The following is a 20134-nucleotide window of genomic DNA, read 5'->3' as shown; positions in this document are numbered from 1 at the left end:
ATATGGAAGAGTTAGGTAAAGAATAGCACAAACAGGCTTGTCACACCTTCAGACATGACGTGCTGTACAGAGGAGTGTAAACTCTGCCAATGAATTCACAGTCAGGGTGTGGTTACAGGAGGATCCCCAAGAAACCTCACGACAGCATAGACTTCAGCAGTCACTCCCCACCACCACGATCCCCACCCCAGGATCCAAGTAGTGGCAAAACTCCAAGGAAGGATTCCTCGGAAATCTGTGCTCCTTTACAGCATGTCCCAGCTGAAGGGCAGGGGGACAGACTTCTCACTGTGGGGCCAGCAGAGATGAACCCAAGAGCGATTTGCCAAACCTTAACATACTCAAATTATTTTTCAAACATTTTCGGTTTGGCAAAACGTCTCCTGCTAAGTCCCCTTTCCCGGCATTCTTACACCCGTGTGGATTTCAAAGGAAATCTAATATGTATGTTTCTGATTCACTGGGGCCTAAGTGAACAACGCCATTGTTCGTGAGAATCATTCTGTGTCCAAGACTCTCCCTGGTCCCTTTCTTCTATCGGCCCCTTAACACTTTCTCTTCTAACCAGGAGGCCTGTTTTGTCTTGATCAAACTGAGCTCAAGAGCTCAAACATTCGAATCTGGTTCAAACCTGAGAGCCTTTCAAGTCTGACAGTGCCTGAGAAGTTTGGGCATCACTGAGACTGTCCGGTGATGGTTGAGAAGGGTGGGGTGCTGTAAGAGCGATGCAGTGGCTGGACACGGTGATACTGTGTATACTTTAAAACTGAAACTCTTGCCTCTTATTCTCCAGCGGGAGTGCCAGCCCAGCCACGCACCCTTCGGGGCTGGGTGGCACAGAAGCCTTGGAACTCAGGGCAACTCTCCTGGTGTCGGGGCTCCATTCAGAACACAGTGAACCCCAAGAAGGGCCTATGGTGTGGAGGGCTGCCTGCCCAGCTCTGTTGGGACATTTGTACCGAGCTGTTCTCTTCCTTGGGTGGTATCCCACTGTTCGATTTAGGCAACGAAAGCTGTGAATGAATCAGTGAAGTCGATTCATTTGTTCCTGCTCAGGGTTGGTTTTGCCGTTGTTTTAAAGTTCCTATATGATATAAACACAGTATATCTACACCATTTTAAAAATTGGGGTGTGTGTGTGTGTGTGTGTGGACACGTACATGTGAACATGTGGAGGTGCTTCTCTCCTTCCAGTGGGCTCCAGGAATTAAACAAATGGGGAGAACACTTTCACCCATGGAGCCATCTTGCTAGCCCTAGGGCATAAGCTCCAGATAGCTGATGGAGAGAACATTTTTTTTTAACAGACTGTTCTTATGATATAATTACTCCACTGGAGGCTTTTGGTTGTTGTCACAGTGATGGGTTGGGTTTATACACCCAGTTCAGGGTGACAATCTCAACAGGAGTCTTTAATAAGACAGGGTCTAGCCTGTGCTCATATGGAAGAAAGCCAGTGAAGAAAATCCGGAGCAAAAGGCTGGCTCCAGGATCATCAGGGTCTAGGTTCTTCCTCTGTCTACTCCAAAATCCTTATCTGAACATTCCACTTCGCAAGTGCTGAACTGTCCCTGGACAGCTGCTGCGGCCTCAGCCCTATGTCTGCGTTCCGGGCAATGGGAATGAAAGGGTCTCGGCCCTGACTCTACCCCATGGAAGCTCAAGCCAAGACTTCAGCTTATATTTCTCCCACCACCTCTGTCTGCAAGAGAAACTGGTAAACATGTTTTGTCAAAACATATCGCTGCCCCTGGTAATGTAGGGTTCTTATGGCCAGAAAAAAAGAGAACATTGGAAGGTCAACCAGCTGTCATTCTTACCCGCATGTTCTTCCCTGGCCTAGTCACAATTCCTAACCACTGGAAGACAGGAAAGTTCCAGAAGCCATGTACTGTCAGACTGTGTGTGTGAGGTCTCATCAAGGCCAGACCCACAAATATTGTAATGTATTCTCTTTGTTTTTATATGATTGGTTCTCTGTTTGCTTCTGCCTGGTTGGGGTTTTGATTTGCCTCAGGTTAATGTATGTTCATGTGGAAGACATTTCCTTGGGATCAGAAAGGGCGAGCAGGGTTGAGGAGAGAGCAGCTGAAAGGGGCCATGGGGTAGGTCTTCAGCCTTCACTTTGCTTGTGTTCATCAACACACCTTCCTCCTGCGTGGGCTGCTTCTCACTCTCATCATCCCGGTTACTATGGTTTGAATATGTGATGGACCCCAAAGACCCGTGTGTTACAGCTTTGGTCTTTATCCTGTAGTGATACCTTTAGTAGGCAAGGCCTAAAGGAAGGCTATTTAGTCAATGGAGGTGTGTCTTAAAGGGGATATTAGGCCCCCTGGCTACGTCCTATCTTTTTCTTTCTTTTGCTTCCTGGTCAATGTGAGGTGAACTCTGCCACCTGCTCTGATCATGATGTGCTACCTCACCATAGGCCCAAGCAAACAGGCTCTATGGACCATGGAAGTATGAACTGATATCCAGATACTTGTCCCAGGCATTTTGTTTCAGAACCAGAAAGCTGATTCACACTTGTGATGATTAGTTTTTGTTTTTGTTTTTGTTTTTTTCTGAAACAACCTAGAATCATCTTAGAAGAGGGAACTTTAATTGAGGAACTGCCCGGATCAGATTTACCTAGGACCATGTCTGTGAAAGACTGTCTTCATTGACCATCGATGCAGGAGGGCTCAGCCTACTGTGAGCGGCACCATCCCTATGCAGGTGAACCTGGGCTGGATATGAAAAGCAGCTAGCTGAGGATAAGCCATTGAGTGAACCAGGAAGCAGCATTCCTCCATGGTTCCTGCCTCTAGGTTCCTTCCTTCAATTCCTGCCCGACTTCCCTCAATGACCGATCGTGGCCTGGAAGTATAAGCCAAATAAACCCTTTCCTCACTCACCTAAATTGCTTTTAATCAAAGTATTTTTTTGTCACAGCAAAAGCAAACTAGGAGAACATAGGAAAGGAGATTTGTTTGCATGTTCCCACAAAGTTGTAGCATCGGGAAGGAGGATGTAAGGAATCATAATTTATAAAAATAGAATGGTAAGAACTTGCCTGTTCAAATGAATTTAGTTAATATTGGACAGTTTCCACAAAATACAGACAATGCTTCGGTGATCCTAGTAAAGAAGTACTCATAATAAAATCAACATTGCCTTAGTATTAGAGCACCTTTCACCCCCATTTATAGCCAAGAAAACTGAGGTTGGGTTACTTGTCCTGAGCCACCAGAGGCCACCTGAGAATAACACTGCCTTCTGTTTATCAAAGAACCTCCTTGTTGGAAAAGCTCAGCTCTCTGGGAAGTCTTTCAGGGTGCACACCCATGGACCTAGATAGGGTCAGGCTCCTAATTGCTGAGTGAGATGAGTGGTTTGGGCAAGGAGAGACAGTTCCAGGATGCTAGAGACCCCCAAAAGGTCCAGACACTCCTCACAGAGGCTCAGACGCCAGACTTGGGATAGAATAAAATAAAGGGTGGATTCTGTCCTACCCATTATGAATTACATTTATTATAGATTTTGGCATCTCCCACAAACACTCACGGTTTGAAAAGGGAATTAGGTTGGGATGTGAGAGACATTATCTATCCTCTTTCATCTCAGTTTTTCCGTCATGCGTATTTGTGTGGAGGCCGGACGCTGACATCAGGTGACTTTCTCATCACTCCTCACTTCCAAGAGACTGACTGGCCAGTGACCTCCGGGGATCCACCTGTTTCCACCTCCCCATCGAGTGCTGGGATTACAGGCACAGGCTGCCTGCCGTGAAGAGCTTTTTCACACAGGTGCTGAGGATCCCACTCGGGTCCTCCTGCTCCGTCAGCAAGTACTTAAGTGACTGAACCACTCCTCCAGTCCCCACGCTTTGTAAAACTATTTATTAGTTATTCATTTATACGTGTACGAGCGCTTTGCCTGCACGTCGGTATGCACACCACATATGTGCAACAGCCACAGAAACCGGACAACCGTGTCGGATCCCCTGGAGCTGGAGTTATAGACAGTTGTGAGGCGCCATGTGGGTGCTGGGAACCAAACCATCTCTCCACACTGCCCTCGTGATGCTTATTGCTATTGAATGTTGATCACACCAACAAGCCTTCAACATAGTCCCAGATCACATAACGCACATGCCAAGAAGCCCAGTCTCAGGCAGGGCCAGCACCACCAACCTGAATACAAAAACGAGGAAATTAGCAGGAAAGTGTGGGCTGCGACAGCTCCATAAGCCACGAAGGAATGAGGGCAGTGTGCTGACGTCTAAGGAGAAACGTCTGCTAGGGGAAACGGGAGAATTAAGAACAGACTTGTACACAGCACTTTACAGTCTATCCAGCATTCTCTTGCTTGAGTCTTCCCAAGTGCTGGGAAGTGGGAAGGGGGTCACAGGAAAGGAAAGGAAAGTTCAGTGCTTGCTCCAGTGTCCACCCCGTGAACACACAGCTGGGGTTGAGGCAGGGATGGGGGAGGGAGGCTGGGCCCTCACCCACCCCCAGGCTCAGGGAGCTCCCAAACACCTGGTGACCCCGCTCTGCAAGTAATGGGTCCCTCCTCCTTCAATCCCTAGGGCCACGTCATCCCTGTGGCCAAGACCACGACTTTGGTTCCTAGTAGACACAGCCAGAAGGGACAAGCCCACTGTTTTATCACCCCATAAAGCACTTATTATCTTAACTGCATCGGCTGACATGGGGCCACCTTGGGACACGGGCATATCCTGGGGTGAATAAATGAGACAGAGAAATTTAACAGGAACCTCTCCTCACACCCTGCACCACCCGCTCCCACTGTTTGCCTTTGGTTCCTCTAAGACAGTGGATGTCTAGGGGCAAGTAGCCACCTGCCTCTGTTTACTCACCTGTAAAATGGGAACTTGAGCATCTCAACTTCTCCCTGCCTGCTGAATGACAAGCCAAAGGGAGTGGAGGAAGAGCCTTCCAGTCAGGACAAGCCCAGAGCCAACTTCATTCCCCCCCCCTTACACACACACACACACACACACACACACACACACACACACACACACACCTGCTCTTTGGGAACTGCCTGCTACAGGGAAGGTCTATCGTTGAGTGTTCTGCTGTGCCTTCAGGATCACATGGAATCAACAAGAAGAGTCAAAGGTGAGCGCTCTGTCTGTGGCACCTGCCACTGCCTCAAAGGCTCTGCAGATGCCACAGGTCAGGGGGAAGTCTTGGCGTGTGAGTGGAGGCTACCTGCATTGCCCACGCTGCAGCTGGTGGTGACCGCTATCCACCTTTGAGCAGAGTTCTACTTCCCAATCCCATTTCCCTCCCGCATCCATCCAGCGATTATTTAATAAATACAATGTCCTCTGTACATTTTTGGAGTTTGTATTTTCCTAAAGACCTGACAAACTGATAACCCAGGCAGGATCTCAGGTAAACTTGTGGCATGGGAGTTCTGATAGGCTTGTGACAGCTGCCAGCCTTTGGTCCTTGGCCACTGCACAGGGGAGGGTCTTTTACTATTTCAAAAACACTCACATGGTGGGACTCAGCATCCAGGGACCCTGGTGGGAGACATCCTAGATGTTTTCAATAGACCAAGGTGAGGGTCATGGGACCAGCCGCAGAAGCAGAGAGCCCAGAAAGGGCAGGGAAGATGAGGGGTGAGTGTTGGTTACCTTAGTATCAAAGGCAGATTCTCAGATGTCTGTCGGTCCTCCTCACTCATTTGGGGGCTCACAGTCCTCCTCCAGTCTCCCTTGTGTGCTCAAACCTATAACAGCAGAAGACCTTCCCACCATCAGAGAGAGCAGAGCGCCAATGGGACCTTTCCAAAGGTTCGCGGCTTATCCGACTATGCAGAAGGCCGCCTAGTAACACTCCAGTGAAGACACAGAGGACAGAGATGGACACTAGAACAGGGGAGCCATTTCACCGGCTCCCTTAGGAATCCTCACAGAAAGAGATGGCTGAGCCTCTCGGAGATGGTACCGCCTCTCCTCTGGGGGAGTTCAAGCCTCACTCTTTGATGAAACCACCCTACACCTGGGTGAGACGCTTTCCCGAGTCATATGGGGCTTAACACTAGTTCCTGGGATGAATGGATCACTCCCTAAATGGCAAAATAAGAGGAGCTGGACATGCCTTCATCCCTACCCCTTCTTGGCAATTTTGAGAAACAAACATTAAGAGCTTTGAGTCTGAAAGCAGATAGCTGCAAAGATCTCATGACTTTTGTGTTTCTTTTTTTTTTTTCATTTTTAAAACGGAGATTTAATTCATGCGTTTCAAATATTAAATAATAGTCTCTCTTGGGCTGGGCCCGAGGGTGGTGTGTGCTTATGAAGATCAGAGGACCAGCAGCCAGAAGGCTCCCAAGGGCGGTACATAAGAGCTGTCGCCTCGCTTTTGCCTTCTTTCTTGGGTGTGAAGGAAGTTCGCTGCCGGCCCTGCTCAGAGTGGACCTCTGGCCACTGACGGCCCTAGCTTGGGCAGAATGAAGTGCAGGCGTCTGGCCCCTGGACCCCGAGCTGAGGCAGCGATGGGTGGTGGCCGCCCGATGCCCAGATTCCAGGCGCAGCGAAGGGCCCCAGAGCGAGCGCTCACTCCCGCCAAAGTTGGTCAAGTGCAAGGAGCCGCTGCGGCGGCGGGGGACCATAGGTGCCTCCGGCAAAGTCTTCTTCTGATTGCTTGGAGAGGGGGTCTGTTACCGCGATCGCGGCGCGCCAGCTCCCTGACCTGACTGGTGTCCGAGTCCTGCGAGTTCCAGGCCCTGAAGTCCCTCTCGGAGCTCGCGTAAGGACAGCCTCCTGGGCTGCAGAAGCCCGTGGTGTGGCCGCCCGGCCGTACGCAGAGCTCACTCCGGCCGCAGCCCAGGTCGCCGTCCCGCTCCCGCAGGGGCAGGGACAGCGGGAGGGGTGGCTGCCGCGGCCCGGTCCCCTCCTCCCCTCCCGCGCCCGCCCTCCCTTCCTCGGTCCTGCAGCCAATTAGGCGGCCCCTTGGGCGGGAGGCGTGGGGCGCTCATAAAGGCGCGGAGCTGTCACCCGGAGCAGGCTGCGCACCGCCCAGGCAGAGCCGGTGCGTCGGGACTCGGGCTGGGGAGCGCAGACCAGCCATGGCCACCACCAACGGGGCTGTGGAAAACGGACAGCCGGATGGGAAACCGCCTGCCCTGCCGCGCCCCATCCGCAACTTGGAGGTGAAGTTCACCAAGGTGAGGAGGGCTCCCCTTCCACCCGACGGCCTCGGATTCTCGCGCCCAGCAGTCTGGTAGGGAAAGCGGGGACCAGGAGCCAACCCTGCTGGGAGTCCACAGGGAGCTGCCCATACCTGAGAGTCTCTGGTGGGGTCCGGCTCCTCGGAAACCTCTCTTTTTGGAGAGCACCCGCGCCTCTGGCTCGGCGATTTAAGCCCCAAAACCTGAGGAGCAAGGATGTAACTCCGCAAGCACCCAAGCTGCGCTTGGAGTTACAGCCTGCAGAGGCCCCGATGTGCCCGGGCCATCGCCCACTTTGAGTGCTGGTCCTTGCCGCAGTGACTGGGCGCACAGGGACTTCTTGGCAGAGGGGTTTCTGGTCTGGAGGACCTGGTCTGTGGGTAGGGCTAGAGGTGCCTGACGACTCCAAGATGAGTTTCAACTATGCGCCACTTTAGGGACTGCAACTGGGAGGTAGGTCTTCCAGGGCAATGAGAGAAGCATCTTCTGTGTGCTCAGCCTGAACCCAGCTTACCAGTCGACCTGAGGAGGGAGGATGGAGATCACTGGTGAGCATCCGAGGACTGGGCCTGGGGAAGCTGAGCTGCGGATTGAACGAGGCTGCAGACAGTGCCCAGGAGTAGTGGCCTTTGCTGGAACAGGCAGAGGGATGAGACACCTGCTCTGAGCTGCAGGGACAATGGTGATATCTGGGAACAGAGCAGAGTCCCCGGAGGAAGAGCAACCATAAACTCTGGGATGCACTGCTCTGTGCCTGCTGGATGCGGGGGTGTCTGAGGGACTCAGATCCGGGGCAGCTTTTGGCTTCAGGTCTGGAAACTTCAACCCATCTTATTTGCACACCGTATCCATAGCTCCCCTCCAGCTGTCCCAATGCTCAGAAACCACTCTCATCAATTTTATTTTCAGAAGTAGCAATTATCCCTCTGGAATAATTTTAATCAAAAGGTGAAGGCGGCAGGCCGCGATGTGTGGCCTTCAGATTCTGATCCGTTGGCATTTAATCCCCAAAGTTGTCCATGCCGACATATAAATTGCATGGCATTTACATGAACCGTTTTCCCAAGGAAGGCTCTGTAAGAAAGAGAGGCACAGCCTTGGAAGGTCTGAAAGTTTTTCAAATGTAGTTTCCTTAATCGTATCAGCGTTAGAGGGAGGATTCCAACGCCAGCGCTGGGAACGGTAGGAATAATGGCTTCATTTTTCATCCCAAACCGCGATGTGGTTCTTGTTCTGGCGGCGGCAGAGGCTTTGTTTTGTTTTTACAGTTCTGTAAAACACCACAGCAACCAGAAAATGAACAGGACTGGCCCTTTGCTTAGTGTCTTGTGTCTTCCCACAACTGTCTGTCGACCTGGCAGAAAAAGTTGGCCTCTTCCTAGGCGAATCCCCGGAACACTTTTAAGGTGCCTTTGCAGCCTTTACGGAGGGGATCCTGGGAGGCTCGGAGGAGTGATTGCTGTCCTGACAGAGCCCCCTCCCGCTTTGCGGGTGGAAGGTGCGGGTGTGTCTGATCAAGATGCAGAGGGCCGAGAGCTGGGATCCTTGGAAGGTTCCAGGAGATACTTTCTCACAGCAGCCTGACATCTGGCTACACCTTCCACCCCTTATTGATTCTGCCTGCTCCCTCCTTGCTCCTTGAGCGCCTCTGCAGAGCCCTCCTATAAGAATTAAAAGGCCAAGGTGAGCCTTGTACTATCAGGGTGCCCTGGGCGACAGAAGATGTGGAAGAGCAGATTCCAGGGCGGGGACAAACAGTCGGCTGTGAAGCATGGGAGCCAGCAAGGGTGTGCGGTTTTCCTGACTCACCGCACCTCTCCAACATGGAGGACCGGTTTGAGCTCAGGCCATGGCAGGACGATCTACCAGCTTTCATGACTCTATCAAAGCTCCTTCATCTTCCTCAGATTTTTATATTGGGCATAGGGTCATGTGAGTGATTCTGGTGAGGAGAGGGAGGGTCCTCTGGAGGGTTTCCATACTGATCGTAGAAGATGACATCCCCTTCCATTTTAGGGACACAATTTCTTTATAAAATGTCTTCCAATAGCAGAGGTTCTCTTTATAAAATGTCTTCCAATAGCAGAGGTGTTTTAATTCACGAAAATACAAATCTTACTATCTCTTTCATGAGAAGTAAAATTCCCCCAAATCTCCTGAAAATGTAGGCATTTTGAATTTAGCTGAGTCCGATGGAAGTTGCTTTTGTGACCATCACCTTTCCCTCTATCCAGCCCAGTACGCCTTCCAGGTCCTTTGGTAAAACCTGAATTCTATTTACGTCTCAAAGTATCTTCAACCTTATATCTCAGTAATGCTCTGTTCCTGCCGGTTCACAAGTCAATGAAGACAGTTCCTTTCTAGACCTGTCAGCTAGCATGTTATGATTCACAACAATTCAGCCAGCATCGGTGGTGGGCCACGCCCAGGACTGTTTCTTCATTTGTGTTTATGAGTTGCTTTAGTGGGAAAAAAAAAAAAAAAAAAAAAAAAAACAGCAGTGGGAACCACTTACCAGATCACTTACTAGTGGGATAATGAAAACAGCTTCGCTCAATGAGAAACACTGTGATGGAGAAATATGGTCAACCAGGCTGGAATTTTTATTTGAGGTCATGGTTGGCGAGGTCTAAGGACCAATGTCATGAACAACCAGGTAACATGTATATTTTTTGAAGAGTTTGTCTAGAGATGAGGTACATGGAGCAGACATCCGATCACTGCAGTCTGCCTCCATCCCCTGCTCTTTAGACTCTGTTTTGCCACCCTTCTCATTTTCCCTCCTCCTTGGAATTGACACCAGGAAGGACCTAGAATCAGCAGTTTTCCCTGACAGTCTCTATTATCTAACCGACGAAATTTCATCTTCCTTCAAATGGGCCTGCTCCTGGCTTCACTTTCCTCTCCGCTCTAACTCCTTCTCTGCTTATTAATTTCTCGCTGTTGCCGAGTAATTACTTGCTGCATGGCAAAAGTGAACACTTGGATTTGGTTTCAGCTGGAAGAATAAACCTGTAATTGTAGCCAGGCCTTTTCCTCTCATGCTTCCCTGGGGGCCTGGCCTCACACGGAAGGCTCTGAGCTTCCAGAAGTTGGATGGGTATGCCCTCCTGGAACTTCACGCTCTCGGCTCTAAACTCCATACTGAGGGTCTGGAGTAGCCTCTGCTCACCTCCCTGGCCAGTGTTTGAGGTTCACTCCAGAGGTAGCCTGAGTTGATTTCCTTCTGCTTCAAAACCTATACAAGAGAGTCTAAAGCAATGGCAACCAAGCCCCGCGCTCAGGGATGGCTGCTCTCACATCCGCTATCAGCCGGGCTTTGTCCTGTTCCAAAGGAATTGACTTCCATTATTGAAATTAGCTCCACAGAGAAAAAAACTATCATTATCATTTGACTAACTTGCATAGTCATGTGATATGTTTCAGGCTGTAGAATTCAGGCAGGCCTGTGACAGCCTTTCCTGTGGGTGGGCTGCATGAATGAGGCCCCAGAATCTGGCTGTCCTGGTGGCTGACAGTCCTATGCCATCAGAACCTGCTTTGTGTATTATGGGTCCCCTCTGTTTCTGGTTCTTTCCAAAAGCCACATTCTTTTTTTTAATTTTTTATTTCATGTGCATTGGTGTTTGCCTGCATGTATGTCTGTGTGAGGGTGTCGGGTCCCCTAGAATTGGCATTACAGACAGTTCTGAGCTGCCATGTGGGTGCTGGGAATTGAATCTGAGTCCTCTGGAAGAGCAGCCAAAGCTCTTTACTGCTGAGCCATCTCTCCAGCCCCCCTCCCCCCAAAGCCACAACTTTTAACGTCATCTTTTAAAGGTGATTAGAGCTTAGGAAAAAAGTCAGAGTAAATCGAATGGGTCTCAGCGCGCCAATTTGATGAATTCTTTTTAAATACTGTATTTTCAGCTATGTTTCGGATAATTGAGGCTTCTATAAAATAATGTTTTATGAGCTACTTATTTCTGGATGTAAATGGTGGCTTTCTATATCCCTTAATGTAATCTAAAAGGTTTCTAACCCAGCTAGTTAACTCTGTGTTCCCACACTGGCTTTGTAAAAGGCCCCAGGAGGCAAACACTGTAAAGGGGATGAAGAGACCATGCCACCGTGTGGCCTAACGAAGCCTGAGGAGTAATGGGAAGATCTTGAATAAAGCTAGGTCCCGGGGGTCTTGCTTGGAAGCAGAAAGGGGCGTGCATGGCTTACAGCCTTTTGGGACCCGGCAAATTGTACGTCCACAAGCCTGCCCACCCTCCCGTTAAAGCCCTACCCCTGTACAAGCTTCAGCGTGCATATCCCTTGTAACCATTTAATTCAGGTGTTCCTTGGCAAATCCACACTATTGCTACAAACAAAGATGTAATTTAGAAAAATAACTCAAAAGGGCTTTAGATTAATTATGTCAAATCGGTTCTAACTGTGAGGCCGTCCCCCATCGGTTGCTTCGTGTGAGTCCGTGTTCTGCCCCCTACTCCAGGTCTCACTATAAAACATCCAGGGAAGGGGGCAGGGAAGAAAGCGGACAAGACGTTACCTAAGATCCTTAGCACGTTGAAATTGTATGATTTTGATTTAAAGCTAATTTGTTGCACTTCCTTTCCCGGTTAGATATTTATCAACAACGATTGGCACGGATCCAAGAGCGGAAAAAAGTTTGCCACATACAACCCTTCGACTCTGGAGAAAATCTGCGAGGTGGAAGAAGGCGATAAGGTCGGTCCTCTCCGCCTTTTCTCAGTAATTCGATTAGAGAGACGTGAGGGCTGGGGAGGCCGTGTGGCTTGGCTGTAGGACGCGTGGGCCCACTTCCAGGTAGGGCCCGGGCAACCACAGCAGCTGGTCGGTATGTGCAGCTCAGACACAGCCGAGCATGAGATCAATTACAGATGGTCTTCTGCAAAGAGTCACCATCTTTGATGGATGTTTCTCCATCTCTGAGGATGACCTCAGCTGCCTTCATCACACAGCTGAAGGGAAGGGTTGGTTGTTTTTTTTTTTTTTCCTCAAATCAATTATTTCAACCTGTAAGCATTAAAGAATCTTTCGAGAAGGCATTTCCTGCTGGTGTGTTTCAACAAAAGTAGCATTCTGGCAGGAGACACTTATAAAAAAAGGGGGGGGGAGGGAGGAAGGGGGGCTTGAAGGATGGGGAAGATGCTCCGAAATGATCCTGGGGGTAGTGATATGTCACATGACTGCATAGTTTCTTGGCTGTGGAAATGCACATGAAATGAGACTGTAGTCTGTGTAGACCTTTTTGCCTGGTGTAAGGTCTCCTTTATCACACAGACGTGGAGGGACCTCTGCATGTAGCCTTTTTTTACCTTTCAAGGCCATAAATGTGTTTTAAATAGAAGGGCCTCTAAAGAAAAGCTGATTAGGGTGATAGCCTCCTACACAAGGGAGAAAACCATGACCCTCTGTTTAACCACTGGAGTACTGGATGGATCGTCCGCCTGCCTTTCTTCTGCCTTTCTTCCTTCCTCTCCTCCTTTTTTCTCTTCCTTTCCCCTCACCATCCTACTTCCCTTCCTCCATTCCCCCCTCTCTCTCTTTTCTCCCCCATCTGCCATTCTGAGACACCAGCTTGCATTATTTTCCAGGCTAGTGGAAAATTCCTAGGCTTCCAGGGATCTTCCTGGGATTACAGGTGCTAGATAATTTGGGCTGGGGGGGGGGGTTGCAGGTCAATCCCAGGGCCTTTTGCATGCTGGGTAAGCACTCTAGTGCTGAGCAACACCCTCAGCCCTTGGTTTCTTGAGGTAGTTCTCACTATTTAGGCCAGTCTTGCCTCCAACTCCGGATCCTCCTGCCTCTACCTCCTAAACGCTGAGGTTATAGGTATGCACATCACACCTGCTGAACAGATAGCCTTACTATATGCATTGGGGAGGCCAAAGTGGGTGAGGAAGACTTGGATTTTCTTGCACAGGTGACAGCTTTTCTATGTGCAGGAAGCACAGTGGCTCACCTGCATAGACCTGGCTCCCTGTGGTTCCCTACACTGAAAAGGAAAGAAATGGAGAGCAGCTGGGAGGAAGCTGGGCGGCTCTGGCAGAGAGGGTATATGGATGTTAAACCCCTACTTCCTAAAAGTAGGAACCCAGTGGCAGGCTCTGGTTCCTCCCATCCTCTGGATGAATATTTTGCTCTATATACCCAGAGACAGAGACTACATATCCCTTGCAGCTGGAGAGGCCCCTACCTCCCCTCAGGAACCAGGACAAGAACCACAGCGCCCAATATTTCCCTTGCTAAAGCTTGCCCTCACTCTGTGAAGGCTTTGGTGATGCTCTTGGCAGAGACCTCTCCTGAATGTGGTCCTCATCAACTACCTGCCACATCACCCTAGGGAGACAGGCTCGGTGCAGGGTGAGACATTGTCTCTCAGCAACCAGCTCTTCAGAGCCCATTTTCCTGAAATGAGGACAAGTGGGTCTCCTCTGCATACCTCTCGCTTCCGTCCTTTTAAAAGATCAAGGGCAGGAGCAAGGCTCTGTAGTGGAAGGCTTGTCTAGCAGGTTCAAGTCTCAGCATTAAAAAGTAAAATCACAAAGACCTGTGGTTGTTACTTGTCCGTAAGTAGCACATTGGGTGTGGAAATGGTGGTCTCTGTGTGTGTGGAGATGGAGCTGACACATGGGAAATCCTTCTAATTTTTTTAATTTATTATTAGTGTGTGTGTGACGTGTATGACTGCAGACACTCCTGTGTTCACTGGGAGGTCAGAGGGCAGGTTGGGGGAGCCGTTCCTCTCTGCGTTATGGATTCTGGGGGTTGAACTCGGATCTTCAGGTTTCATAGCAAACACTTGCCAGCTGAGCTGCTGTTATCTTGCGGCCCCAGAAAACCTTTCAGACCTGGGTCAGCCAGAAAAATATTTGAGGTTGACAGCTCTATGAAACATTAATATGTCAGAAATATTTTACAAGACTTACCATGTAAAGAAAAAAAAATTTACTCGGAAGGCCCCAGTCATGCAAGGGATTTAAAGACTCGCTGCTTGATGTTCTGGGCTGCCCCCTCCTTCCTTGGCTCCACGGCGGCAAGTCACCCTTGTTTTCTGTGCCCTCAGACTGCGGTGGTGGCCAGGAAAGTGACACTCTCTCTCTCTCTGTTTGCCATGCAGCCCGATGTGGACAAGGCTGTGGAGGCCGCACAAGCCGCCTTCCAGCGGGGATCCCCGTGGCGCCAGCTGGATGCGCTGAGGCGAGGCCAGCTGCTGCACCAGCTGGCTGATCTTGTGGAAAGGGATCGTGCCATCCTGGCCGTGAGTATCGGCACTGGGCAGGTGTGGGGGGACTGTCCTCACTGGTCCCCTCACTGAGGGGACCGTTTCCATGGGAAGTGGTGGGAAACATCTGAGGTGCTTGTTTGGTGTGGCCATGGGTCTATTTGGTCTTTGGACGTGGGGAGCAGGTGGCCATGCCTCAGGACTTCATCCTTTTCATCTTGCAGTCGGGCTTTCTCCCCTGCAGCTCAGCTTTGTGGTCATATTTTTGTTTGTGCTCTAACAAATATTGCCATACTGCATAAAGGAAGTTCCCCTGCCTCAGTGGTTTCTAGACTAGGGACATTCACAGAAAGAAGGTCACCAAAGCCTGAGCTCATCTGACCTCACCTGGACATTTATGTATTAACTGTTTTCTTCTTCATATTAAGTTCCTTGCTAACATAAATATAACCTCATCATAGGCATGCTAGTCTCCCCTTATCTGAAGTTTCAGTTATCCAGAATCACCCCCCCCACACCCACACACACCCTGCTCAAAAATATCACATGGAAAGTCCTGGAAATAAGCAAATGGCTTGTACAGCAAACTGCTGTAATTTCATTTATTAGTTGCTGCTTCTCATCTCTTAACAGTGATTTACAAGCTAAGGTTTATTGTAGGAACTTAGTATCGGAAAAAATGCAGTATGTATTTAGGGATTCGGCACTACCTACAGTTTTCAGGCATCATAGAATATAGGTGATCCCACGGGCTTAATGAGCTGGTTGTAGTCCTTTTGTTTTTAATATTGAAACAAATGACACTGTTTATAGAACATCAAAGACCTTGTATTATCTAAATGCATTCCTGTATCACCCCTGAACTGGACAGTGGTGAACACATCCAGAATGTTGACAAGGACAAGATTTGATTATCAAAGACCCACAGCATAAGAGATATGGGTTCAAATCCTAGCTTTACCACTTACTAATTACATGCTGGTTTCTTAACTGCCTGGGATTTATTTCTTCAGGTAAAATGTCAGAGATAATGATATCCAAGTGTTGGGGAAAAGAGCCATTTTAAATCCTCAGCAGAGTCCCCAGCACACAGGAAGCACCGATGAAGAGAGCTGTTATAAAAAATAGCAATCATCACATTGATGCTACGTAAGCCCCAGGCTCTGATCCGAGCTGCCCACCTCCCTGCCGGCCAGTAACTTCTGGAGACCTTAACTCCTCCACTAGGACATAGGGACAGGGATAGAAATACAGCCTACTCATGGGTGGGACTCATCTATGGGGCTGGGAGGCCTTAATAAGTTGTAAGCCTGTTCTGCAGCAAGAGTCAGCCCTCCTTTGGTCCTGAGGTAGATGACCAGAGGGTCTCTGGGTCACAGGAAGTCTTTCGTGTTTTAATGCTTTCCGTCATTATTATTTGTGGGGGATGGGTGGGTGCATGTGTGTGGGTGTGCACTTGCCAGGGTGAGCATATGGAGGTCAGAGGACAACCTTCAGGAGCTGGTTCTCTTCTTTTACCATATGGGTCCCAAGGATCCAGCTCAGGTCCTCAGGCTTGGTGGCAAGAGCTTGTACCCGAGCTGTGTCACTGGCCACACGGGGGTCTCGGAACCATGACCACATTCACTCTAGCTGTCTGTTGGACAGGTCAATTTCTTGTTTAAAATTTTGTTGCAGACCTTGAGGCCCATTTTGTAGGGAGGTAGATCTCCTTTTTGGTCATTGATTTAGAAGAAATTTTTTTTTTTTTTCTGATGTTGAGAATCAGGAGAGTAGCCACCCTTTGGAAGAACAGTATCAGGCTGGACACTGACTTGCTTTTGTCCCGAATGTACTCTTTAGGGCTAGGGGAGCCCTTCTCGAGAGAGGTCTGTGGATGCCACGACCTCTGCTTCCCTCCTCCCAGCTGCTAGGCCTCCTGTTCCCAGGAATGAGGCTGAGTGAGTGTAGCTCCCTCCCAGGCTAAAAGCTCCAGAGAGTCTCTGCTTTCTTCCCGCACCGAAAACCAGCCGCACTGTCCAAGCTGCCAAACTGGCTTTTTCAAAAACATTTCTGTTTTCCCCCACATGAGCTCATCAGTCTGCAATGTCCGTGAGTGCTAATAGCAGGCTCAAGAGGATGTGCCCTGGGCAACCCTCCCCGCCCTGTCCTCAAGTGTCGGTACCATGTGTGGTGCAAAGCGGGCGCAAGGCCACCTTCCTCCCCGGCCTGTCCCATCGCCCGATATGGCACGATAGCATTGTGATGGCAGACAGACACAGGTGGGAGGAACGGGGACGGCGACAGCACCCAGCACATCATCGTTCTTACCACTGCAACCTGCTCGCCCACAAGAAATGAGATCCAGCCCTTGGCCACAACATTAAAGGGACCCAAGAATGACTGGGAAACGAGGCTTTGAAACTTCTGACCACATCATAGGAGTGCCCCCCTCGCTCTCCACCTTGATATGGTTTCCTGCCTTTTTGAGCAGCAAAGTGCTTTATTCTGTCGTCTGCCCTCGCCAGCTCAGTGGTTGGATGGAGCTGGGTGTTTATGCAGTGTTCAAAGTTTGGAAACAGATGTGGGGGCCTCAGTGGCTTGTGGCTTTCTAGCTCTGTTGAGGCCCAAGCTGGGCTCCAAGCTGCGGCCTTTGGGGTGCTTATCGAGGTAGGTGCCAAGTAGGGCTCCCCCCCCCCACACACCTGATGGAAGATCAACCTTCCAACCTAGGTACCATTTCCAGACCCTCATTTACAGTCTGGGTGTACCGGCATTTGGGGCAGCCATCCCAACTTTCTCATCCTGTAGCATCTGAATGTTGAGATGCATTCACCTTTCAGAAGGTACATTTTTCTCTTAACAACTAAAAAAAGTAAGCCTGAGAGTGGCTGGGGTGGCTCATGTTTGTATCACAGCAGTAAGTCACATGACAACCACCTGTTTCTGTCAGAAGCTAACATTTGATTTCTCAAGCTCAGCCCTCTGACTATCTCCAATCTCCTCCTCCTCCTTTTCACTTTTCCTTGTGCATGTGAAGATGGACAGGTGTCTTAGTTAGGGTTTCGATTGCTGTCATAAAAATACTATGGCCAAAAAGCAACTTGGGGAGGAAAGGGTTTATTTCCACTTAGAATTCTCAGGTCACACTCCATCACTGGAGGAAATCAGGGCAGGAACTAAAGGCAGGAGCTGAGGCAGAAGCCATGGAAGTGTGGTGCTTACTGGCTTCCTCTCCATGGCTTGCTCAACCTGCCTTCTTATACCATCCAGGACCACCTGAGCACGGTGGTCCTGTCCAAAGTGAGCGGTGGGTCTTCCCCATCAATCATTAATCAAGAAAATGCCCCCACGGACTTGTGTACGAACCAGTCTGGTGAAGGCATTTTCTCAATCCAGGTTCTTTCTTCCCAAATGACTCTGGCTTGGGTCAGGTTGACAAAACACTAGCCAGCCCCACATGTGAGTACAGATATGTGCGTACATGTTTCAATGTGTGTGAGTGGAGGCCGGCGGTCAACATCCAGTGTCGTTCCACAGGAGCAATCCACTTTGTTTTTCATGCTGTTTTGTTTTGTTTTGTTTTGTTTTTAGAAACAGAATTTCTGATCTGCTTGGAGCTCACCAATTAGGCAGGGCTTGTTGACCAGTGAGCCTCAGGGACCTGTCTTTGCCCCTTTCATGCAGGAATTACAAGACTTTGCCACCATACCTGGCTTTTCTTAAACATGGGTCCTGGGGATCGAACTCAGGTCCACATGCTTACAAGGCAAGCTCTCTACCACCTCCTTACCCCTCCCCCCCTTTAGAGAACTTGCTGTCTAAATTTATTGTGAACTGGGTTTTGTTTGTACAAAGTCTTTACAACCAATCTAGAAAATTCAAGTTATTACTCTAACTGAGTGATCTTGCCTAAGTTAAGGATTTAAAAATCTGTGGGTAATGCTTATTAAATGCCCTCCAAGATGCTGACTTGTAGGCTCTGGACTTGCAATATGTGTTATCTCATTTCAAAATCACGAAGTTGAGGTCCAGAAAAAGTAAGCACCCTGTCCAAGGCCACCCAGCCAGAGGTAGAAATCCAGGATGGGAGACAGATGGTTGTCACGTCGTGGACTTTCCCACAACGCCCCATCCATGTCCTCTCCCTTACCATGTCACAGCAAGGAGCTGTGACAGACAGATCCCTAGCTTCATGCACGAATGTGCTCATGCTCTTGGGCACTTCACAGAGCTGGGGTCCTTTGGACAATCTGGAGAATGCTAGGCTTCTCCTCAGAAAACGAAAGTACTGACTCAGATGCCAGTCCACAGGGGCTAAAGGTACAGGGTACTGGGTGTCACGTTAGCCTCCAAGTGGTTGATGCCGCAGGTAGGACTCAGGCCTCAGCCAGACCTAGCCAAGTTCTGTCATCTCCAGCAAGTCTGGGTCCTCCCTCCTCAGGGACACCGTCAGGATCACCCTGCCGAGTGCATAAGAGAAAGCCGGACTGTCCACCGGTTACCACCTGGACAATTGCCGTGGGCTGCTTAGATGAGTGCCATGTTCCCCGACTCCCTTAACTCACACACCAGGCCCAAGAGGGTGCAAATGTTAACATCTTCATGTTGCAGCAGAGGTAACTGGGGTGGAAGACATCTCGGGGCTCAGCCAGCATCAGTCAGGGGAGACTGCTCCTATGACTAGGAGATGGCTCGGTCCGCACAGAGTTTGCTGTACAAAGATGAAGACCCAGGTTTGAATCCTCGGCACCGCTTAAAAAGCTGGGCATGGCAGGGTGTAAATCCCAGGGCTGGGGAGATGGAGACAGGAGGATCCTAGAGCTGCCGGACCAGCTAGTCTAGCTAAATAAGTGAACGCCAGGCTCAAGGAGACACTGTCTCAACAAGTAAGGTGCCAAGCGATTGAGGACGCATCTACATGCATGAACACCCATAGGCACATGTGTCTGTGCACACGTGAACATGTATACATCCATACATATCACATACACACAGGAAGTGGTTGTTTACTTTGGTTGTCTCTGAAGCAAAGGTCAGACAGAAGAGCCCTGAATATCTTAGGCCTTCCAAATGCCTGGGGATGCCTAACCGGTGATGGCTGAGATGGCTGAAGTCAGTGCTGGCTGGCTGGTCAGCCTGAAGGAGTCATCCATCGGGTCCTGTTGTGAGCGTCTGCTCCTTCATCTTCTAATGGGAGCAGAGACATCCAGTACATGATAACACACGGGCAATTGCTCTGGGGATAAAGCCCTGGGTAAGGAATGAGGAGGCTCCTCCCTTCCTCTCTCCAGCTCCATAGACACTTCAGCAGGAATCCAGCCCTAGGCAAGGCAGCGGGTGGATACTTCCTGTGAAGCTGGATAACTGGAGGTTTCTGCGTAGTGCTCCACAGGGCTGCTTGTGTGAGGGACAAAGGGGTCTCTTTCACCCAGGCTAGAAATAGAAAAGAATCCCAACATTGAGCAGCGGCACCCTGGCCTGGGTGACCGCCTCGTCCAGCCAGCTTGCCCTCCCTGCTCTGTTTCCGCATCCGGCCTGCAGCCTGCTTGGAAAGCATTGCATCTTTGTGCTGGCGGCTTGACCCTTGTGAGCTCCATCATTCTTTCCACCGCCACACTAACCAGCTCAGCTGAGAAGGAAAAGCCCACGTCTTCCCTTCCTCTTTTGTTAGAAGGCACTGCCCTCTTGGTAGCCAAACTTCTGGAAGCTCCATGGGGTGCACGA

General features: G+C 49.8%; 1 protein-coding gene and 1 long non-coding RNA gene across 2 annotated transcripts in view; one reads left to right on the top strand and one right to left on the bottom strand.

Annotated features, from left to right (window-relative positions):
- Positions 1 to 3737: 3737 nt before the first annotated feature.
- On the bottom strand, positions 3738 to 6848 carry LOC143272053 (uncharacterized). The gene is made up of 3 exons (XR_013049440.1): positions 6714 to 6848; positions 5654 to 5748; positions 3738 to 4178 (listed from the first exon to the last, which is right to left on the bottom strand). It is a non-coding gene; the product is annotated as an uncharacterized LOC143272053 (long non-coding RNA).
- Positions 6849 to 7003: 155 nt separating this feature from the next.
- Positions 7004 to 20134, top strand: part of Aldh1a3 (aldehyde dehydrogenase 1 family member A3) — a 34860-nt gene continuing 21729 nt past the window's right edge. Inside the window, exons 1-3 of the mRNA XM_006995142.4 lie at positions 7004 to 7188; positions 11803 to 11907; positions 14324 to 14464. Coding sequence (XP_006995204.2) covers positions 7090 to 7188; positions 11803 to 11907; positions 14324 to 14464 — 345 coding nt within the window. The 5' untranslated portion in view covers positions 7004 to 7089. The remainder of the gene's footprint in view (positions 7189 to 11802; positions 11908 to 14323; positions 14465 to 20134) is intronic.

This window comes from Peromyscus maniculatus, chromosome 1 (assembly GCF_049852395.1).
Source record: "Peromyscus maniculatus bairdii isolate BWxNUB_F1_BW_parent chromosome 1, HU_Pman_BW_mat_3.1, whole genome shotgun sequence".
NCBI classification, from domain to species: Eukaryota; Metazoa; Chordata; class Mammalia; order Rodentia; family Cricetidae; genus Peromyscus; species Peromyscus maniculatus.
This window is presented reverse-complemented; position numbering and strand designations above follow the sequence as displayed.